The sequence below is a fragment of the Neofelis nebulosa genome, chromosome 10 (assembly GCF_028018385.1).
Source record: "Neofelis nebulosa isolate mNeoNeb1 chromosome 10, mNeoNeb1.pri, whole genome shotgun sequence".
NCBI classification, from domain to species: Eukaryota; Metazoa; Chordata; class Mammalia; order Carnivora; family Felidae; genus Neofelis; species Neofelis nebulosa.
The window spans coordinates 53,464,943-53,485,438 of record NC_080791.1 but is presented as its reverse complement, the minus strand read 5'-3'; the positions used below and the strand labels follow the sequence as shown (position 1 = coordinate 53,485,438).

Here is a 20,496-nt window from a genome sequence, read left to right as displayed (position 1 = left end):
AATGCCGCTGTTAATATGCTGAAGACAGGGTACTTCAAGGAGAAACTCTTGGGGATGGGCATGCAACATGGCATCGTCACTTCCCGCAGGAGAGCCCAGGGAAAGGTCTCAGGGTCTGCATGCGAGTGCAGGAGCCACAGGGACAGCATACACAGAGAGGAAGAACATGGGGATGTCACCTACCCGTCACTGTAAGCCCCATCATGGCGGGAGGCGCTGAGAATGTCCATCTCAATGAGGTTGTCCTGCAATGTCCCTAGGAATGGCTGCTTGCCTAGGTTTCTACGCACACATGGAGACATGAATGAAGCAATGAGTCATGCATCGATGAAGGGGGATAGTAGAGAAACACACAAAGTGGCTGTCTGCCGCGGCTGTGCGTGAGATCAGCGGGACAAGGCTGCCAGGCGATGGGTCTGTGTGCAAGCCACATGTGCGAGGGGTCTGCCTGGCACAGAGCATCCAGAGGGAGCATTCTCTGTACAAACCTGAATGTCTGGCAGTTGTGGCCATCAAATCACAGCTCTCACTGACGAAGACTGATTACGTCTCAGGCACTGAGCTAGGCATGATACATCCGTTTACTTCAAGTGTTCAGAATAGGCTATGCAAGGAAGGTGTATCCCCATTTTACAGGTGAGGAAACTGAGATGTGGAGAGGTAACAGGATTTGCCAAGGTTACCAGCTGGCAAGGTTCTATGCAGGAATTTGAGCTCAGGTTTTCTGTTTCCAAAGACTGTGCTTTCTCTACTATACATAGAAAGTAGAAAGATGTATACTTTCTATACATCTGTTCAAACAATAGCAAGAGACACTTGGCTAGTCCAAAGAAAAAAGAGTGATAAGCATTTGGGGCCATTTTCTTCTCAAGCAGTGGTGCTCAAACTCGAGTAAGCATCAGAATCGCCTGGAGAGCTGTGCTTTGCTGAGGCCCACCCCAGAGATTCGGAGTCGGAAGATGAAGGTGGGGCCTGAGAATCTGCATTTCTCACAAACCCCCAGGTTGATGCTGACAATATTTAAAGTGTCACGGTCCTTTAGCAGAGCAGGGACCTCGGTGATGGCTGAATGGTGAGGGCGGTGCCCCTCAGAAGACAGATGGGGCGTTGTGTCTTTTGTTCCCCCCATGTACACTGAGGGCAATGCATTTTGTGACAGCACCCATTTCTAATGCAGAATGGAGACAGACACACTTGCCCTCTGGGTCTCCATCGTGCCTGCTAACTGGCCTCATTCATACTGGAGTGTGCTGGATCCTGTTTCCTGATATTTTCACGCACAGCTGTCCCCTCACTTACAAACCGTGTAGTGCACAGTTTTAAACAAGCCGGTGATGGCTTCAGCCTACCGTATGCACCCCAAGGAGGGACTTGAGTGCCGAGAGCTAACTTTTGGGTTCGGCCCTGCGAGGGACCTTCCTGCTGACTTTGACCAGGCCTTGAGCACCAGAGAACCCAAATTCAAGTCCCTTTTCTGCCGCTTTCTTGCTGTGTGTGTAAAAAGTTCAACCTCTTCCAATCCTATACTTCATCTGTAAAATGGGGATAACAATACTAAGTTCACAAAGTTGACGTAGGACCAGATGAGTACTGTTGGAAGTATCTGTAAGGGCACACATATCAGAAGTTCTAATGCCAATTTAGGAACATTAGTACTAATTTACATAACATTAGCACTAACACTAACAAATATTCTAGAAGTACTAATGCTAACCTGCCCTACATCTACCATAGCTTATTCACTGTTCTAGAACTCTGTATCTAACGTAAATGTTAGTCCCCACATTACAATGTCAGCACTGTCATTTTTGCTTTGTAGGCTGGCAAATCAAAGATCAGAGATGTAACTTTCTGAAGGTCCCATCACGGAGTAAGCAAGCGGCAGAGCTGGAAGAGAACGCAGGTTTGTCTGATCCCACAGCTCACAAGCCTGTGTCACCGCCTTGCCTGTGGGTTTGCCGCCCGGGGGCCAGCCTTACATACCAAATGAGGAGGGGCTGTTGACACTTTCATTAGCACCCTCGGGGACAGTGGGAACACAAGGCAACACAGTTTAGCAGCCGGAGCCACTGAGAACTGCCGTGGTGGTGGGGACCTCCCCTTTGAGAGAGTCCTGAGCTGTCTGGGCCCAGCAGCCTGGGTACCAGGCTGTTCTGGCTGTGTTCATGGCCCCCGGGGCCTCCCACAGGGTCTGAGAGGAACTACAGGGGTGCGGAAGTCCTTCAGAGTGGCCTCATTTCTGCCCCCACCCTCCACAGGTGGTCTCCTCATGGGAGGCCTCCTGTGATGAGGGAAGGCACAGAAGACTCTGCGGTCAAAGAGGTCCCAGCTCCGTCATTCACCGGCCATGAGGTGGTGAGTCTATCTCTCTGAGCACTCAAAAACTGGGATAATCACTCTCCTTATAGAAGCTAAAATATAATTTAGATCATGCTACTTCTCTACTCACAACCTTCCAATGGTTTCCTAAGAATAAAACCATGGTCCTTACCAGGGTATACAACGTCTGGCCCCCTGCTACCTCTCCAATATCATTTTTTGTGCTACATATACCCTGGCCTCCATGCTGCTACTCCAACCAGCTAAAGCCTTTGCTGTCATTTGCCTGAATCACCTTCTCCCAAATATCTACATGGGCCATTCCTTCCCTTCTCATGGCTAACTGTAATAGTTCCCATCCTGCTCTTTCTAATTACCCCTGGCCCCTAGCACTGCTTTAGTTTTCCCCATTGGACTAGACACATGCACGTATGCACACACACACACACACACGCACACACACACACACACGTTTTTTTCCTATTGCAATTTAAGTTCCGTAAGGGTAGAAATCTTACCTGCCTTGTTCTCTGCCATGTGCCCAGAGTCTACAAGAGCGCCTGGTACACAGTAGAAGGCACTCCATAAATATTTGCTGAAGACTGTGGACGATGGGGTATACAAAGGGAGGCGCCCCTGGCATACTGCAGGCACACAGTTGGTGTTTAATCGAGGGGAGCACAGGTGGTGTTTTATTATTATTTCCCTCATTCCCTGTAGTTCAGGAGGGAATTTCCAGTCTTTCTACAGTCCCTATGGCCCAGCCTGAGCAGGCCCTAGCCACTTCTGCCCAGAGGCCCAGGACGAGCTCTTGGTGCCTCCCTGGGGCCAGCAGCCTGCTGCATGGTACGCTTCTGCGTACATCTGGGAGGCTGGCTTGCATCGCTAGGCTAGGACTGGGCTCTCAGAGAGTCAAACGTGTACCTTAAAGCCCATCCAAAATAAATATATTCAGGGAAAAAAAGACAAAAAGGATAAAAATTGAAATGTTAATAGTGAGATTTTCCAGTGTCTGGATCAAGAGTGGTTTTTATTTCTACTTCTATAATTTAAGAAAAGAGAGCAATTATCTCTCAAACGTGCAGATCTGTTAGGACAGGGTTAGAGGCAGTGCACTGGAACAAAGGGTTTCTGGAGTGAGACTATGCCAGATTCCCTGAAAGAGTTTTCCACGTTGGCGTTAACTCAGACGTTAGCCATTTAGATCACTCGGGAATTTGGGGGGACGCTAGCACCTGCTGAAAATACTGCCAGTTTAGAATGCTACTGCTGACTTGAAATGCCCCTATTCTGTGCTTCTGAAACTTAGTTCTGAGTCGATGAGGCCTCATTTGATTGGTGAGGAAATTGAGACCCAGAGAGACATGTGTCCTGCTCATATGCGCAGAGCAACTTAGCGGCAGAGCTGAAACTAAAGCCGAGGTGTCTGGGCTCCTAGTTCAAGGCTCCTCCCCAAATTTCCTGCCCATTTCCCACTCCCAACTCTGAGATTCCAGTTCTTCCGGAAAATAAAAGTTACAAGGCTCTCCTAATGAAGGCCCATTAAATCACAGGGGCCTCCTTAAATCACAGTCCTGCCTGGTCTCCAGCTCACTGCTGTTGGGAACTCGGGTGTGGACCCTAGATTCATCGGACCCGCACACCGGTGGGTACTGTTACCTCATTTTAACAAATATGGAAACTGGGGCCCAGATTGGATGAGTGACTGCCCAAGGTCACACAGCAACTGAAAGGTAGAGCTGGGACTGAAAACCACATTCCTCCAACCTCACTGCCTCCAGCTGCCTCTCAGGAGAGAGTTGCTGAGTACCCGGAGAGGGGATGTAGTGAAGTGCATTCTGCTCTCACAGCTCTCCTTGCAGTGGGGAGGGGACCGCCTCCCCTCTACGCCTGAGAGGAGGCCTCGGGCAAGTCCCTGAGCTGCCTGCAGGGATTCTAGGTCCAGCCCAGGGCAGGCAGAGCTCGCCTTCCGAGGACAGAACAAATAGCTTTTGGGAAGGACGTGGCCGGAAAGTCACAGTGGCCAGGTCTTCAGACTGCCTTGCTCAACAGCTCATCTCACCGCGAGCCCGCCATCCTGGCCGTGCTTCACCCACAAAGCCCTGGGGCAGCCACCCAGCAGAACAGGACATTTTGCTACATGCTATACCAGCTGTCCAGCTACATTCTACAGCTGACACCCCCAAGGTGTGCAGGGCGTCAGAGATTTGGCCAAGGCCCCATAAAGACTTTGTGATAGAGTCAGCATTTAACAAATGAATGAACAAAAGCAACAAAAAATGAACCGGGTCTTCCAGGTCACAGTGATCCTTCCAAAAGGCCAATCCCATAACGTTACTCTCCTATTTCAAAGATGTTCGTAACTACTCACCCCACTTCTGCCACCCTCAGGCCCCATACCCATCTCTTCTTCCTATAACTCAAGGCCCTCCATTGCCGACTCTCATTTACATGCATTTCCATGAGGCCCATGTGCTCCCGTGTCCCCCAACTCTTAGCCATCTCTCCAAGATACGAAGCTCTCTCAGCTCTGTGCTTTTGCACAGCTGTCCCTCACCCGAGAATTCCTTTCTCCCCTGCAATCTCCTCCCGATGCAGGTCCAAATAATCAGGAGGGCAGCCCTGGAGAGCAGCTAGGTCCTCTGGAGCCAGCTGGCCGGGGTGTGGATCCTGGCCCTGCCACTTGCTGGCTGTGTTTCCTTACGCAAGTTACTTCACTTTTCTGTCTTCAGATTCTTCATCTCTAAAGTGGAGGTGATAATAAGACTACCTACCTGTGCAGAGCAGTTACCATGGCAGTCCTGACTGAGGTTTTCTGGAGGGTTCCCACCATTAACTGGCGAGCAGCTGACTCACTGTGTCTAAACTACGTGTACAAACAATATGGTTTATGCCAAACACCTGCTTTCCTTCTGGGTGTCTGAATTTGGGCCGTTGCCAGGCATAAGGTGCCTGTGTGACCAGTTCCCAATAAAAATCCTAGGTGCTGAGTCTCTTACGTGCTTCCCTCTAAGGAGCCCCAGTAGGGCCCCATGAGTGTTTGGTATGACTGTTCCTTGATGCCCCCATACAGAGGGAGCCACACTCTCCTCTCTGCTAAGACCACCCCCCAAGTCAGAGCACTATCCAAAGTGCCATCTTCGTTCATTCATTTATGGGTCTGCCTTCCTCATAAGACCATGAGCTTCTTCTAAGATAGTGGCTCTGTTTTCTGCATGCCTGGGACATGCATCAAATGACAAATCATCATTGTCATCAAATGACAATGTCCCAAATCATCAAATGACAGGGACAACTGTCCACCCCAATTTCCTGCAATGCTCAGGAGTTGGCCTGGCCCACTAGAAGGTACTGTGTGCTATTCTGGGAACTATACCAAGCCTGGGTTGGAGACCACCAGGATGGCCTCCCATCCCTGAGGGGTAGATGGGGCTATTCCCCTAATTGAGCATGACCACACAACGGGCCTCAGGCTCCCAAACCAGGCCTGGGATCAGATGAGCTAGAGCAGGGGTCTGGCAGCCTCGTGCTCTGGCTTCCCCTTCATCTGACAGGAGCCTGACAGGCTATTAATCAGACAATCCCTATGAAATCAATTAAGCATTTGATGCTACAGAGCGTGAAAGAAGTGGACCAGGGTATAGTGGACCCTGAACACATGGATCCCACCAGAATGGACCACAGATGCACTAGCAGACCTCAAAGCAACATGTGACCCCCAGCTCTCGGAATCACAGGGAGGCCTGGTCTCCCCTTGGGGACTCCGTTAAGCCTCGGAAGGTGCTAGAGGCAGTGGGTTAACCAAGTCCTCCCTCTCACTTGCCCTCCTGCCTTTGTCTCCAGCATGAAATCTAACCCCCTCCTGCTTATTCTGCCAGCTGTTATGCTATTTTCTCAGTTATTTACTTTTGACTCTCAACATAGACTCAGTGCGACAATTACAGAAGGGCCTGTGACTGTTCCTCTGGCATCACGGGGCTCCCCATTCGGGTGTCGCTTGGTTAAAGGCTGTTGGCTACAACCGCCTCAACTAGGCCCTGCTCCCTAGGGCTTTCAGGCCTCTGCTCAGGCTGTGCCTCCCTCACACCCCTTCTTCTTGGCTCCACGTGGGGAATCCTGCCTGCTCTTCGACAGTCCGCCCCACAGCACCAGGTCCACTGAAGTCTTCCTTTTCCCCACTCAAGTTAGGTATAACATTTCATTCATCTGTTCCATTGTTCATTCATTTAACCTGCGTGTTAATATTTTTCCAGTACCCATGATGTGGCAAGCCCTGTGCTGCCCGCTGAAAATCCGGAGGCAATTAAAACACAGATTCCTGGTATGTGCCTCTATCACAGCAGTTGCCCTAGTGCAAGAGTCTGTTCTCTTAGACATACTGCCCACTGGGCACACAGTAGGCATTCGGTGACTATTTCCTGAGTAACAAGCACTACATGGTAAGCAGTTGAGCACTTACTGCGTGCCAAGACATTTTCAGACCTGATCATATGTAATTGCCATCACAGCCTCAGGAGGCACTACAGTGGGTTAGAAGTGGCCGAAAATCCTTTGGCACTCTCCCCTTGAGAAGTCCCTCTCCTTGAAGCTGGCTGGCCTAGGACTGCTCTGACCAACAGAACAATGGCAGGAGGGACACTATGCCATTGCAGACCAAGCTTTTAAAAGGATCGGCGACTTCTGTCTCAGTGCCATGGAGCTCTGAGCCACTGGATATGAAGTCCACTCCCTGCTGGGAAGACTGGGAGGAGAAGTCCTGAGACCATGTTAGAGGGTGAGGGTCCGCTGAGCCCAGCTACCCAGCCCTCTTCTCCAAGGCTCAGGCATGCGAGTCAAGCCACTTGGCTCCTTCAGATTGCCCAGCTAACAGCTAATACCACTGACCGACCCTAGGTCAGGAAGACCCAGCTCTTCCTCAACTCCCGACTCACACTGTGAAGTCTAATCAACTGGTAGAGTTTGACAGTCATTTGTTACGCAGCAATAGAGAATCAGAACAGGAAGTTACTAAGATGTTCTCCCTTTTAGAGATGAAGAAATCTAAGGTCTAGGACCACAGCCAGTGAGCGACAGGGTGGGGATGTGGGCACAGGATCTGCCTGGCCCTAAAACCTGTGCTATGAACAACTAGCTTCAGTGAAAGGACCATCACTTATGTACTCAGAGCACTGAGGCCAAACTTCCTTCTCCAAAGTGGAGAAAAAGGTGCAATCTCCTATTTCCTCTCAACTCTTCGGGTGAGCAGGAGTTCAATAAATATTTTTTCAAGACTTTTTTCTTTACAGGGTTGATATGGGAAGATGATGTATATGAAAAAACATGGGAAATCATTTTTATAGTGTGTCTTTTAATGCCAGGCACCATGCTTTATGTTTCTTATGTGATTCACTTCCTCCCAATCGGAGAGGCCTGAGTTCTTAGCCCAATTTACACAGGCAAATCGAGGGTCAGGGATGTTTCATTAACTTGCTGGGCCAGTAACTGTTAAAGCCAAGACAGGAATCCAAGTCCTCTGACTGTAAATTCTGTGCTATTCCTATCTTACCACGCTGGTCAAAATTATCTGCAGTTCTATCTGCCAGATGGGGCACCAACCCCTCTTCAACCTTGTTGGTTTTGTGCCATCAACCAGGAAAGGTAAGTATTAAGGCCCAGGATTCTGAATGTGTTACCGGCTGTATTAGGCACGTCTCCCGGTTTTAGACCATCTTTAGATGCACAAAACTCTGGGGTAACAGAGGAGACCTACCTCAAACATTTCATCTGGGTCTTTAAGAGTAAGTAGGACTTTGCAAGACCAAGAAGTAAGAAGGAGGGCAGCTCTGGCGGACAACTGTACGAGAGCATGTGCAAAGGCACAGAAGCATGAAAGGGGTGGGCATCTTGGGGAAGACTGATAAACACACACACACACTCATACATATATCAGATGTAAATATATATATCTGTATAGATTTACATAAAATAGTATATATGAATATATATATATGCTGGCATGTTAACGATGGTTACATTTGGTGGTAGATAGAAGTGATTTTCTTTTATTTCCGAAGTGCGATAAAGTAGAAGGAAGGACAAAGAAAACCAAGTTCCGTGTGGTTTGTACAATGGACGTGGGAGGACAGAGGGTCAGAAAGGCAGGTGTCGGCTGGCTGATGAGGCAAGAGAGGTCAGCTGGGACCACTCTACCAGGAAAATGCCCTGCTGCTGGTCCTCTATCTTCCTTTCCCTTGAAAAACCCAGAGAACCACCTACTTTGATACTAAGGGATAAAAATGAACATCCAACCAGAGGGAGTGGCTACTGTGTTCCATGCAGAGAATCAGAACCATCGATTATTTGCTGACTTCTTTCAGCCACGTGCAGTCATTCAATAAGCCCACGGGAACTAATGGGGATCTGATTAAGCTACCCCGGGTGGGATGGCATATGATCATCCAGCTCTGTCACTGATGAGAGCCAAGGAGGCATGTCAGGAAAACTCACACATGATTTTAGAGGAGGTCAACAAAAACAATATTAATTAAGAGACTGGGGGTGGGGCAAGCTGGGCTGTATCTCTAAGAGATTTGCTTTTGGAAAAGCGATTCTACAGGAGTAAAAGGGCACAAAAGGATGTTGATTTTCTTTCACTGGATCCCACAAGCTCAACGTGCAGATGTCATAATGCCAGATAGAGTCAGATGGGTACATGTTCCGTGTGTAAATTAATTTCACCTCTTTAAGTGTGGGATGACTTTTGTCCTCTTCACAGATAAAGAACAGGAGTTTGAGAAAATAAAATCTATGCTTCCCCACTACTTAGGGTAGAAGATGAAGAGGTTCTAATTGTGCTAGACTGGGACACTTCATCTCTAGAGAAAGTAGGGAAAGGCTATGTCCCCCAAAGTCAACAGAGGGGTAAGAATTATGGGTAAATCTTTTTTTAAATTGTTTTTTTATTTAAATTCAATTTAGTTAACATATACGGTGGTAAAGATTTCAGGAGTAGAATCCAGCGATTCATCACTTACATACAACACCCAGTGTTCATCCCAACAAGTGCCCTCCTTAATGCCCATCACCCATTTAGCCCATCCCCCCACTCAACACCCCACCAGCCACCCTCAGTTTATCCTCTGTATTTAAGAGTCTCTTAATAGTTTGTCTCTCTGTTTTTAACCTTATTTTTGCTTTTCTTCCGGATTATGGGTAAATCTAATTTTTGTCTTTATATCTTTTCTGCATTTTCTCCAGTGAGTTTGTATGCCTGTATAATCTTAAAACAAAACAAAACAAAACAAAACAACCCCTCATTTTCATTTTGGTAAAATAGTGACTAACCAGAGGGAAGGAGGGCAGCTACAGAACTGATGCTGACTGAAGTCCCTGGAGGGAAGGGAGCATTCTGCAAGACTGGAAGGATGCAGAGGTGGAGAGGTCCAGGCCAGGGGAGACCAGGAGAAGGTGGCTGTGGTGTAGGGAAATAGCATTGCGCACTGAGTCAGGCATCCTGGGTTCACATCTTAGACACACATCCACCGTCTATGTGACCTGAACTAGTCACCGAGTCTGATTCTCAGCTTCTAAAACTCCCAAATGGGATCACAAATCACAACAAGGCCTTGGTAAAGTTGTGAGGATTACATCACATTTCAAGTATGAAAGGTCTTGTAACCAAAAGTTGATGGTGTCTCAATGTTAGGGATTATAGGGCTTGGCGAATGGTGAGAAGTCCGTGGGAGGGAAGGAGAGGAGAAAGGACAGGGAGCCTTCCCTGAGCACCCACCACAGGCCAGGCAGGTCCCAGGCCAGGCACAAGGTGACCAAATCACAGTAGGGAAAAGCGGCGATGTGGATCCCAATTAAACACTGATCAGGAGCCTACCCTCTGCCTCCCCGTGACACACTCAGCTCTCATCTCCTTTTACAACGGCCTCCTCCAGCGAGCAGCACCCCCACCTCGTAGACAAGGAAAAAGGGCACGCAGGGGCTCATACCTTTGTCAGCGGCAGGCCAGCCCTGGACCTTGCGGCCGCCCGATTCCCAAGTGCCCGCTCTTCCTGCCCCACGCCCATCCCGCCGCCTGGCTCCCCTTCTCGAGGGTGGCCAGAAAGCCGCCTCTCGGAGCTGCTGCCGGACCCCAGCCTCCCAGACCACGGCCGTGGGGGCACACGGAAGGGCCCCCCCGCCCACCCCCGCTGCTCGGCCCCGCCCCTCCCCCCGCACCTGGTCTCCAGGGGGATGTTGCTGTTGAGCAGCCAGTTGTCCTGGGCGTGGGCCGGCTCCTGGGCGCCGCCGGCGGGGGGCTCTCCGGAGAGCGAGTGGTCCGTGGGGGCCGGGCTGGGGTTGCTCCTCGGAGTGAAGTTGCCCCGGTTCAGGGAGTTGATGGAGGCCGCGTGGTGCTGGTTGGGCGTGTGCGCGTGCGAGAGCGGCGGCGGCGGCGTCCGGAGCCGCGGGTGGTTCTGCAGGCCGCCCGGGTGATCTAGGGCACAAACACGCGCGGTCAGCGGGGCGCCGGGCCACCGCCACGGCCGGGCCTGGTCCCGAGGCCCACGCGGGAGTGGCCGGGCGGCGACGGGCGCGGCGGACCATGCGTGTCCATACGGTGGGGAGACGGTACTTACTGAGTACCTACTATTTTCGGTGCTAGGGACACATCAACAAAACAGACAAAATCCCTGTCCCCTTGGAGCTTAAATTCGAAAAGAGACAATAAACAAGATTAGAAAAAAAAAAGTAGCCTCTGACGTCACCCACTTCACACGGTTTCTTTAATACTTAGTGGGTGGTGTTTTGCAAGTGTGGTGCAGGACCAGCCCCTTCGATATCACCTGGGAATTTGTTAGAAGAGAAAATTCTGGATCCCTGGCCCAGGCTTATTGCATCATGAGCCCTTGGGTGGGCCCCAGCAATCTGATTTCACCAAGTCTCCAGTTGATTCCAATGGATGCTAAAAGTTGAGAAAGTATACAATGGTACACAGAAAATGAAACAAACAAGGTAAGGAAAACATGTAGTTTACTAAGGTGGTGATAAATCTGAGAACACAGAAAGCCAGGAAAGGGCCTGTGGCCTGGGTATGTGAGGGCTGTGGTGAAATTTTAGGCTAAGTGGTCAGTGATAGCCTGGGGGAGGGATGAATTTTGAGTAAAGGGAATGAGCTTTATTAAAAACCACCTGGGGGTTATTAAAAACCATCATTAACAGTTACTGAGCACTTACTGTGTGCCAGGCACTATTCTGAGCCCTCTCCATGTTTAAACTCAGCTGATCCTCATGACCCACTAAAGAGCAGGTACTATTTTTATCCTCACTTTACAGACAAGGGAATTAAGATACATCTTTTATTTACTCCTTTCAACTACTCAGAACAATAAGTATTATCATCACCAGATTTATAGATGAAAAACAGATTTCAAGATAAAGCCCACACAGGGTCTGGCAAGCCCTTCAGAGTGTGACCCACCCACCCTGCAGAATCCAACCCTACCCCTCATCATCTTCCTCCCTCTACCCTTGACTCCTGCCACACCTTTCCCCCAGAGGCCAAGAGGTCTGCTGCGGCAGTCTAGTGGCTAAAACCTCATTTCTGATGAGGACGGTCCCCAGGAATGTGCCTCGTACCCTCTGAAGATGTGCCATGCGGTGCTAGCAGGAATCCCCCTTAATGGGAGGCATTAAGCATGGGAAGCAAAACAGGCAGAGAGCAGACAGCCTTGCACCAGGGAGAAGGCGAGAATAGCAGGGTCATTTGCTTTGTCCAGCCGTCCTCAGGCATCACTTTAATGGAGACGTTTGGAGCCTGAGACAGAAGCCAGCAGCAGAAGCACCCTCCTGGGTTGGCCGAGTGTCCCCCCTACCCTTGGCCTTTCAGGCTGCTGGCTGCAGTCCTCACGGCTCCGAAGTGGTGAGAGGGATTGGACCACTATGTCTGAGGCTTATCAGGAGGCCAGCAGAGAAGGGTGACCTAGCCCTTGCTCCAGGCCTCCCAGCAGGAGTCAACCTCCTTGTGGCATTTTTACCTAACGGATATTGATAGTTGCTGCCACTAGCACTTAACTGTGTACTTTTACAGCCTTAACTTTTCTAATGCCCACAACAACCCCTAGAGGGCAGTATTATTATCATTCCCATTTTAAGGACAAGGAAGCTGAGGTTTGCAAAACTAAGGGGTCCTTTATTTTATTTTGTTTTACTTTTTTTTAAATCTTTTAAAGATTTATTTCTTTTTGAGAGAGAGCGTGAGCAAGCAAGGGGCAGAGAGAGAGGGGGACAGAAGATCCCAAGCGGGTTCTGCACTGACAGCAGTGGGCCTGATGTGGGGCTTGAACTCACGAACTATGAGCTCATGACCTGAGCTGAAGTTGGATGCTCACCCGACTGAGCCACCCAGGTGCCCCCCCGCCCCGCCACTTTTAATTTTAGAGACAGCACAATCGAGGAAGAGGGGCAGAGGGAGAGAGCGAGAGAATCTCAAGCATGCTCCACACTCAGTACAGAGCCTAACACAGGGCTCGATCCCACGACCTTGGGATCATGCCCCCAGCTGAAAGCAAGAGTCAGACACTCAACCAATTGGGCCATCCAGGCGTCACACTAAATGGGTCCTTATTAATCCAAAGCCTGAATTCTGTCTACCAACCACAGTGCCTTTGCATATAACAGACACCAGCCCGACTATCTCAGTCCATGGCCATAGGCAGGATAAAACCCCTCAGTTCAGACAGCAAGCATATGAGGGCTGGGTCAGAACAGGCTGGTCTGCATGCCTACAGACATCTGTTTTGTGACTAAGTCAGGATGCCAAGCTCTGGCTTGATAAGGCTTTAGAAGCATTGCCAAGAGTCCTGAAACAATGAGATTTTAATGTATTAAGACCACTAGTCATATATCTAAAAACCTAACTTCTAGAAGGAAATTCTCCTATGAGGATAAGGAATATCCTGGTCCAAATCCTCTCTGTTTTTTGAAGCTCAGCTCAATTTCCACCTCCTCCAGAAAGTCTTCCTTGATCTGCCCTCCCCAAAGTTCTTTTTTCCTTGATTGAACGCTAACAGCAGGTAACCTGGACCATGCAGCTTTTCCTTCTCCCTTACAGCTGCGATACTTATGTCCCCATCTTGCCTCTCCTGGTAGGTATAAAAATCCCTGTCCCCTCTGTGCTGGTGATCACAGGCCCTACAACCAACCAGGTGCTCAGTATAGGCTTATTTAGTAAAATGGCTCTCATGAGTGGCTTGGGCAGTCTATCCAAGAGCATAAACCTAGTGTGGAGGACATTTGTGTGCCAAAAATCATAGCAGATCACCCTGGGCTGTCTAGACCGTGGGCCTATGTGGCCCTTTACTGACTTACCTGGAGCCAGAGTTCCAGGTGCATCAGCTGGGCTCTTTGTTTCCCTTCCCTCATCCCTTCCATTCTGAGACCACCAGGAAAGGGGACTTTGAGTTTTCCCAGGTTCCCAAGGGAGAAGATCTGTGTTTTGGGACTTATCAGTGGAAGATCACTCACAACCCCCAAAAGAGACATGACCTTCCTAAGGAGCCATTGTCTCCTCTGGTCTGAATGGAGTCTCCTTTCTGCTCCTAAGGCCAGGAGGGAGGATAGAGGGCAGGCAGAGAGGGTCCTTCTTTTCTCCCCTTCCCCCTCTCTCATATACACTCCCATCTCGACAGAGAAACTTAGAACCAGTTCGTTCATTCAACGTTTACTGGGTGCCTATTCTGTGCCAGGTCCTGTACACTGCGTGTTGGGAATGCAATGGTGGATGGGATAGAGATGGCCCAAGAGAGGCCTGACTCCCTGCTGGTTTCTACAAACTGGCTGGGTGGCCTCCAGTAACTCACTTTACCTCCCTCGTCCTTGGTCCGTGAAAGGGTGCACGCATTCCTACGTCACCACTTTCTGGAGGATGAAAAGCAACGGCCCTTGCTCCAGTGCCAAGTACTTGGGCTTCCGCTACTCCCACAGGGAAGGGACCACGTGCCACTCCTCTCCATAGCCCCAGTCAATATTTACAGAATGTGGGGGAGACAACAGCAAATTAGCTAGGTGGACTTCTTGCTCACGCAAGCAATGGCTTCTCTCCTGCTACCTGGGAGGAAGCGTTGGTACATTTGCAAAGCTGAGCTGTAAATTCCAATTTACACCCTCTTTTCACAGATACAGCCTCCAAGTATATCTCTGAATCAAGCCCAGATATGAGTCATTTTTACTGTTATACTGCACACCTCTGTTAGTAAAGGCCACTTGCTTATCTGAGTTTTGCAAGCCTGGTTTTCCAGGCAGTATTTTTGCTTCCTACAAGTTCTCGGATATATTTGCAGTTGCTGGTTCCCTCCAACACCTCAGACGCTTTTTTTTTTTTCTTCCCACTTTATATACCACAAAAATCCTGAACATTGACACCTCCAGGAGCATCTCCCTGAACTGAGACATCATGAGGCTTCTTCAGAGTGCTCTTCCAAATAGTAGGTAATAGGAGGAGACTACGCTTTGATGTCAAACAGCCCTGGGTTCAAGTTTTGGCTTTGCTCCTTATAAGCTCTTCGACGTGGATCAAGTTACTTGATTTCTCTGGAGCTTCAGTTTTCTTATCATTAACTAGAGATACTACCCACCTTATAGGGTGATTACGAGAAGTAAAAGAGATAATGTATGTAAGGTGCTTAGCATAGTGCCTGGAATACAGTAATGAAAAGAAATGGTAACTATTAATTCCACGGTTACCATAAAGGCACGCTGAATGAATAAATTGTAAAGTGCTGACTCATCCCCGTGATAATCACGGTCCAGCATTTACAACAGGGGTTCCAAGGCAAAAAACCTTGAGAGAAAAAGGGCAAGAACATATCTGATAGACATGTGGTACGCCTTTGTTGCAGCTGGAGTCTATTCTGGACCACCCACTGGCTTCCAGGAGCCCTGGTCTAAGGAGGGTACCTGTGGCTCGACATGCAGATCAGAAGTGATTAGAATGGCTGCAGCCTGACCCTCAAAGCAAAGTCAGATGAGTGGGGTCTCCATGACTTCCAAGAGCCCCTTTCTGCACCAGATAAGCATGTCAGAACGAATCAAGGTGATGCTCTGTCCTGGGTTCAGGTGCACCCTAAGGTACCCCTTGCCCTAAGCAGAGGGCACTTCAGGTTCAAGTCAATCAGCAACACTAAAGAGCCCTCTGTTGTGCAGAGACCGGAGGGTTTTAAGATGAAGATAAGCCCCGGCCTTGGCAAAGAGCTGGTGTCTACATGCTTGCTGAAGAAACGTGTAAGAACAGAGGTCAGGCGTCTTCCAGATGCAGGCTCCGCCTGGGCTCCGTCTCTGACAAGCATGAGTGAGGGCAAGTCACTTAACTTCTCTGAGCCTCTAACTCCTCATCTGTAAAATGCGTCTATAATAGTAACAGTAATAAAAGGAAGAGGAAGAGAAGGAAGAAGGGCTACCACAGACTGAATCCACGGAGATCCAGAGATGAAACACATATGGTCCCTGACTTTGAGCTGCTCACAGACACTCAGATACTACACAAAATGGCAATCGTGACGAAACTGCAGCAATTAATATTTATTGAGTACTTGCTACGCGACTGGGCCTGTGTTTGACTTATTTAATCCTTCCGATGCCCCTGTAAAGAAGGTACTATTATTACTCCCCATTTTGTAGAGGAGGAAACTAAGGCACAGAAAGGCTAAGTAAGCAGTTTGCCTACGATTACAAAACCCCTGAGTGGTGCAGCCACCATTTGAACCGGGCAGTCTGGCTCCAGGGCCCATGCCGTGAAACACTCTCCTATACATATATGAAGTGAGTTGACTCGGGTAAAGAGCTTACGTCAGTCAATGCCTGTCACACAGTGAGCCCCTCCTCAAGCGGCGGCTCCCAGGATTCTCGTTGGCCTTCACCACATTGCCGCTGGAGCTCCATGGAGCACAGAGGCAGCTGCCAGACGGACCGCTGGGGCTGGGGGAGGAGGCTTCAGGAGAAATGACGTGTGACCTGTGTCTAACGGGCACACGTGAGGGGTTCAGGGGCCTGACAGAGACGCAGTGAGGCCCCCTGGAGCACTTGGATAAGCAGTGTGATGGCTGGGAGGGGCGGTGGCCACAGGCAAGGAGGAGACCCCGAAGGCAGGCCCAGATGGCGAATGCCTACAGGTGCCACATGAAAGAACTCGGCCTTCACTGGGAGGGTGAGAGGGTGCCCCAGTGGGCTTTAAGCAAGGGAGTGTCGTGCTCCCTAGTGTTTGAGGAAGGTGTCCAGTGGCCAGGTGTAGGCTTGAGCCAGGCAGGGTGAAACCACAAGCAAGGTCCTGGGTGACTGCCGGATGCCTGCCTGCCAGAGGCTCCAGCTGAGTGGGTCATTATTCTTTCATAAGAGCACCCTCATGAGAAAAAGGCATGAACTTCCAGGCCTTTGGCTTAGGCAAGGAATTCGAACGTGTCAACAGCCCTGCGAGCTAAGGCCAGCAGTGGCTCTGCGAAAGGGTGCCGGGCCGGGTGCCCACACTCCTGCCGTCAGGAGCCCCGAGGTCTCCTTGCTCCAGAATTAACGACGACCTGGCGTGCACTGTGCTCATTCATCAGGTCCTAAAGATTGTCAGACGTGAAAGATGACGGTATTTAATTACCATAAAACACAAAAACTCCAGCTGCCTGCGAATGCCATCAGGAAGAGTTATTTGGCTCCCATTAAAATGCCATCGAGCACCACTAACTCGGGACGGTGATGTAGCCGTGCTGAGAGCTCAGCTAATGAACCTTGGCCTGCACGACCAATTTAGAGAGGCCAGAAAGCTCTTTGTCACCACAGTCGGCAGCCGGGATCTGATGGCCTGACTTCCAGGCTCAGCTCTGCCTCCTTCAAGCTGTATAATCTCAGACAATCTATTTAGCCTGCATTTTAGTTTCTTCACTTGTCAAAGGCATATGAAAGCACCTTGCAAGCTATAGGGTCCTATGTAAGGGTTAGAGACAGAGATCACCAGTATGATCATTACCTTAGCCCAGAAGGAACACGGACTGTGAGGCCCCAGATGAAACCACCGGTTTGAGCACAAGGCTAGTGGCTGAATTTTTTGCGATGTTTCTTCGCTCGTTTGTTCCCTCCCCGAACGGATGCTTTCCGTTCACTTTCACTGCTGTGCTGCTCTTTCTATGTCATGGCCAATGTGCAGTGATTCGAAATGGTACTTGGCCTGAACCCCAGATGGACTCATGGCAGGGAGGGTCCACGGAAGCGGAGACAGAGGACAGGAGCTTTCCCAAGGCTCCCCTTCCAGTTTTCTTGATGAGGGGTAGAAAAGGGTACCCTGAGGTCACCAGGGGGCCGTTTATGCTCCTCATTCATGCGGTCAGGGCAGAACTTTGAGTGGACACTCAGACTATTAAAGCGCTTTGTGTTGAGGGGCGCCTGGGTGGCTCAGTCGGTGAAGCGTCTGACTTCGGCTCAAGTCGTGATCTCACGTCTCGTGAGTTCGAGCCCTGCATCGGGCTCTGTCGCTGACAGTGCAGAGCCTGCTTGGGATTCTCTGTCTCTCCCTCTCTCTCTGCCCCTCCCCTGCTTGCACTCTGTCTGTCTCTCTCTCAAAATAAATAAATAAACTTAAACAAATAAAGTGCTTTGTGTTGAGATGTGGTGATGCGGAGACAGAACAGGACTGGAGCACAAGCCTCACCGTGGGTGGCAGTGGTTTTCCACCGGCAGTGTCTGGAAGGGAGTGTTTTCGGGTTGCGATGATGACCGGGGAGCACAGCTGGCATTTGGTGGGAGGGGCCAGGAAAGCTGGCGCGTGCAGGGCAGGCGACCCAGTGACCCTGAGGGGTGTGTAGTGCAGTCAGCACTCAGTGTAGTCCTCGCTAGCGAGCATGGGTAAACAGCCACTACAAGACGTCATTCTTTGTCTGCCTGCTCCACTCCCTTCCCACCTGAGGCTACTCTCTGCCCTTCTCCGACACAGGCCTGCAGCACCTGGGCTCCCTTGCCCCATGGCTTCCACAGAGGTGTGGCTAGGTGTTAGCACGACAGGGCACTGGGAGACCGGAGGAGAGGGATGTGGTGACGCCCTCCCCCCATCCTCTGCAGGGCAGCATCTCAGGCACGGACACTGCAGTTCGGTGGTAGAGTGGTCTGGGGAAGCTTCTAGAAAGAACAAGAACTGGGCATGTAAGGAGAGACAGGGTGGAGGTGTATAAAGTGGAGGGTCGGGGCATTCGAGCCAGGGGGCCTGGCATGAGCAAAGGCCCGCAGGCTGAGAGACACAGGCTCCTCAAGGCAGCAAGGATGGTGGGGGGGCCTGGGCATGCAGAGCGGAGATATGGTGAAAGGGAGCAGAGGGAGAGGCTAGAGCCCACCTGTGAGGGCCGGGGGTCTGGCTGGGGGTCCACCTGGGAGCCTGGAGTCAGAAGGCAGCATTGAGGATACTTAGGGGGCTCACCCCAACTTCTGGCCTTTTAAGACCACATGTTAGAGTAGTTACAGGAGTGAACCAGAATCGCCAGGCTTCATTAAAATGTACATTTTATGTACATTTTACATAAATGGACATAACTGTAATGAGGGATTCCTCATCCAGCAATGAAAATTCTCCTAGAGTGTGAGCAGGGGTGAGGGGCACCCTGCTGCCCTTGGCTAGACAGCTGAGGAGAGTCAGTGTGTCTGTCAGACAGAGGTATCATCAACATTGCTCTCTATTTCCAGGGTCATGGTAATTTACAGACGCATGAAACCCATCTTTCTAAGTGTGTATGAACAGCTTGGCTGGGCCACCATCGAACCTGGAAAAACTATCTCCCAACTTACACTGGCCCAAACTTCATTCTCGTCCTTGTCCCTGTCGGCCACCAATTGCTCTGTGACCTCGGGCAAGGCACTTCGCCTGTCTGAACTCCGGTTTCCCCAACTGACAAACAGGAGGAGGCAGTGGTGGGAGTCCCATCTCTTTCTTTTTTTTTCAACGGTTTTTTTTTTTTTTAATTTATTTTTGGGACAGAGAGACAGAGCATGAACGGGGGAGGGGCAGAGAGAGAGAGGGAGACACAGAATCGGAAACAGGCTCCAGGCTCCGAGCCATCAGCCCAGAGCCTGACGCGGGGCTCGAACTCACGGACCGCGAGATCGTGACCTGGCTGAAGTCGGACGCTTAACCGACTGCGCCACCCAGGCGCCCCAGTCCCGTCTCTTTCTAAAATCAAGACTGTATTATTCTTGGCAGATGAGCCTGGGGCCTTTGTTAATGAACAGCTACTTACAATAGATGTGCACAGAAAGCTGTATATTGGACTGTGCTGTGTGATTAGGCACCAGAGAAGGCAGGGAGATGGAAGAAAGAGAAACAGAGTGCTTCTCTCCTCCCACCCTCTCTTCTTGCTTCCCTGCTTTCCATTCCTTTTGCAACGGTCACTCTCCATAGGCCTTGTGCTTGAAAGCAGCCACACAGAGAGGGATGAAAGGCCCTGCCTATAGCATTGGAACAGGCTGGTTGGAAAAGGCCACCTGCAGCCATAGGGGAGATTTTTTTTTCTGGGTGGATGGCTTTCCCCCAACTTAAAGCTGCGTCCACCTCAGGGCAGAACTTGTCCTGGGAAAGCTTTCTGGTCGTCAGGTAAGTTTTCCATCCTTCTACTGTCACCTTCTTACCCTTTTCAAAAATGGTCTGACCCACAAGCTGTTAGGGCAAGTCCCAAATCAATAAGAAACCATATTTTATAGGTAAGATAGGAGCGAGTGGATGCACGCGGGGGTGGAATTCAGTTCAACAGGAGTCTGTGTGTGTTGGAGCAGATGAGAAGCTCATGGAGATGCAGTAGGTTGTAATCCTAGAAGTAAGGCACTAGGAAAGAAGGAGGTGATGGTCACGCTACTGATTAGCTGGCGTGGGTCCAGAGGAGGGATGCCTGGATTGTGGGTCATCGCAGTATTACAGAGACTGATCCTCCCCAGAGGTCTCTGGAGGTAATGTTTTCCCTGGCTTCCTTGAATGGTGATGAGTTTAGAAACTGTGTTCCTGTGCGTGTAGACAACGGACCGATGCTGTTAACCTGAAAAGGAGACGGGTTAGGGGAAAGGGCTTAAAGAAAGGGCGTGTGTCTAAGAGCCCTGGGGAAACACACCAGATGCCTTATGATAAGCTGTCCAAGTTTTGTCACTTAAGCCGCACAATCCGCAGCTAGGAAATTAAACACATAATTACGTGATGTT

General features: G+C 50.1%; 1 protein-coding gene across 14 annotated transcripts in view; it reads right to left on the bottom strand.

The window, feature by feature from the left end:
* The window catches only part of TENM4 (teneurin transmembrane protein 4), a 2,920,333-nt gene that overhangs the window by 230,580 nt on the left and 2,669,257 nt on the right, over positions 1 to 20,496 (bottom strand). For 11 of the 14 annotated variants that reach the window (XM_058690336.1, XM_058690342.1, XM_058690341.1 and 8 more), the window contains 2 exons: positions 10,528 to 10,783; positions 184 to 282 (listed from right to left, as the gene is read on the bottom strand). In XM_058690336.1, the coding sequence (XP_058546319.1) occupies positions 184 to 282; positions 10,528 to 10,783 (355 nt within the window). The remainder of the gene's footprint in view (positions 1 to 183; positions 283 to 10,527; positions 10,784 to 20,496) is intronic. The other 3 variants (XM_058690343.1, XM_058690348.1, XM_058690346.1) reach the window with 1 other exon arrangement.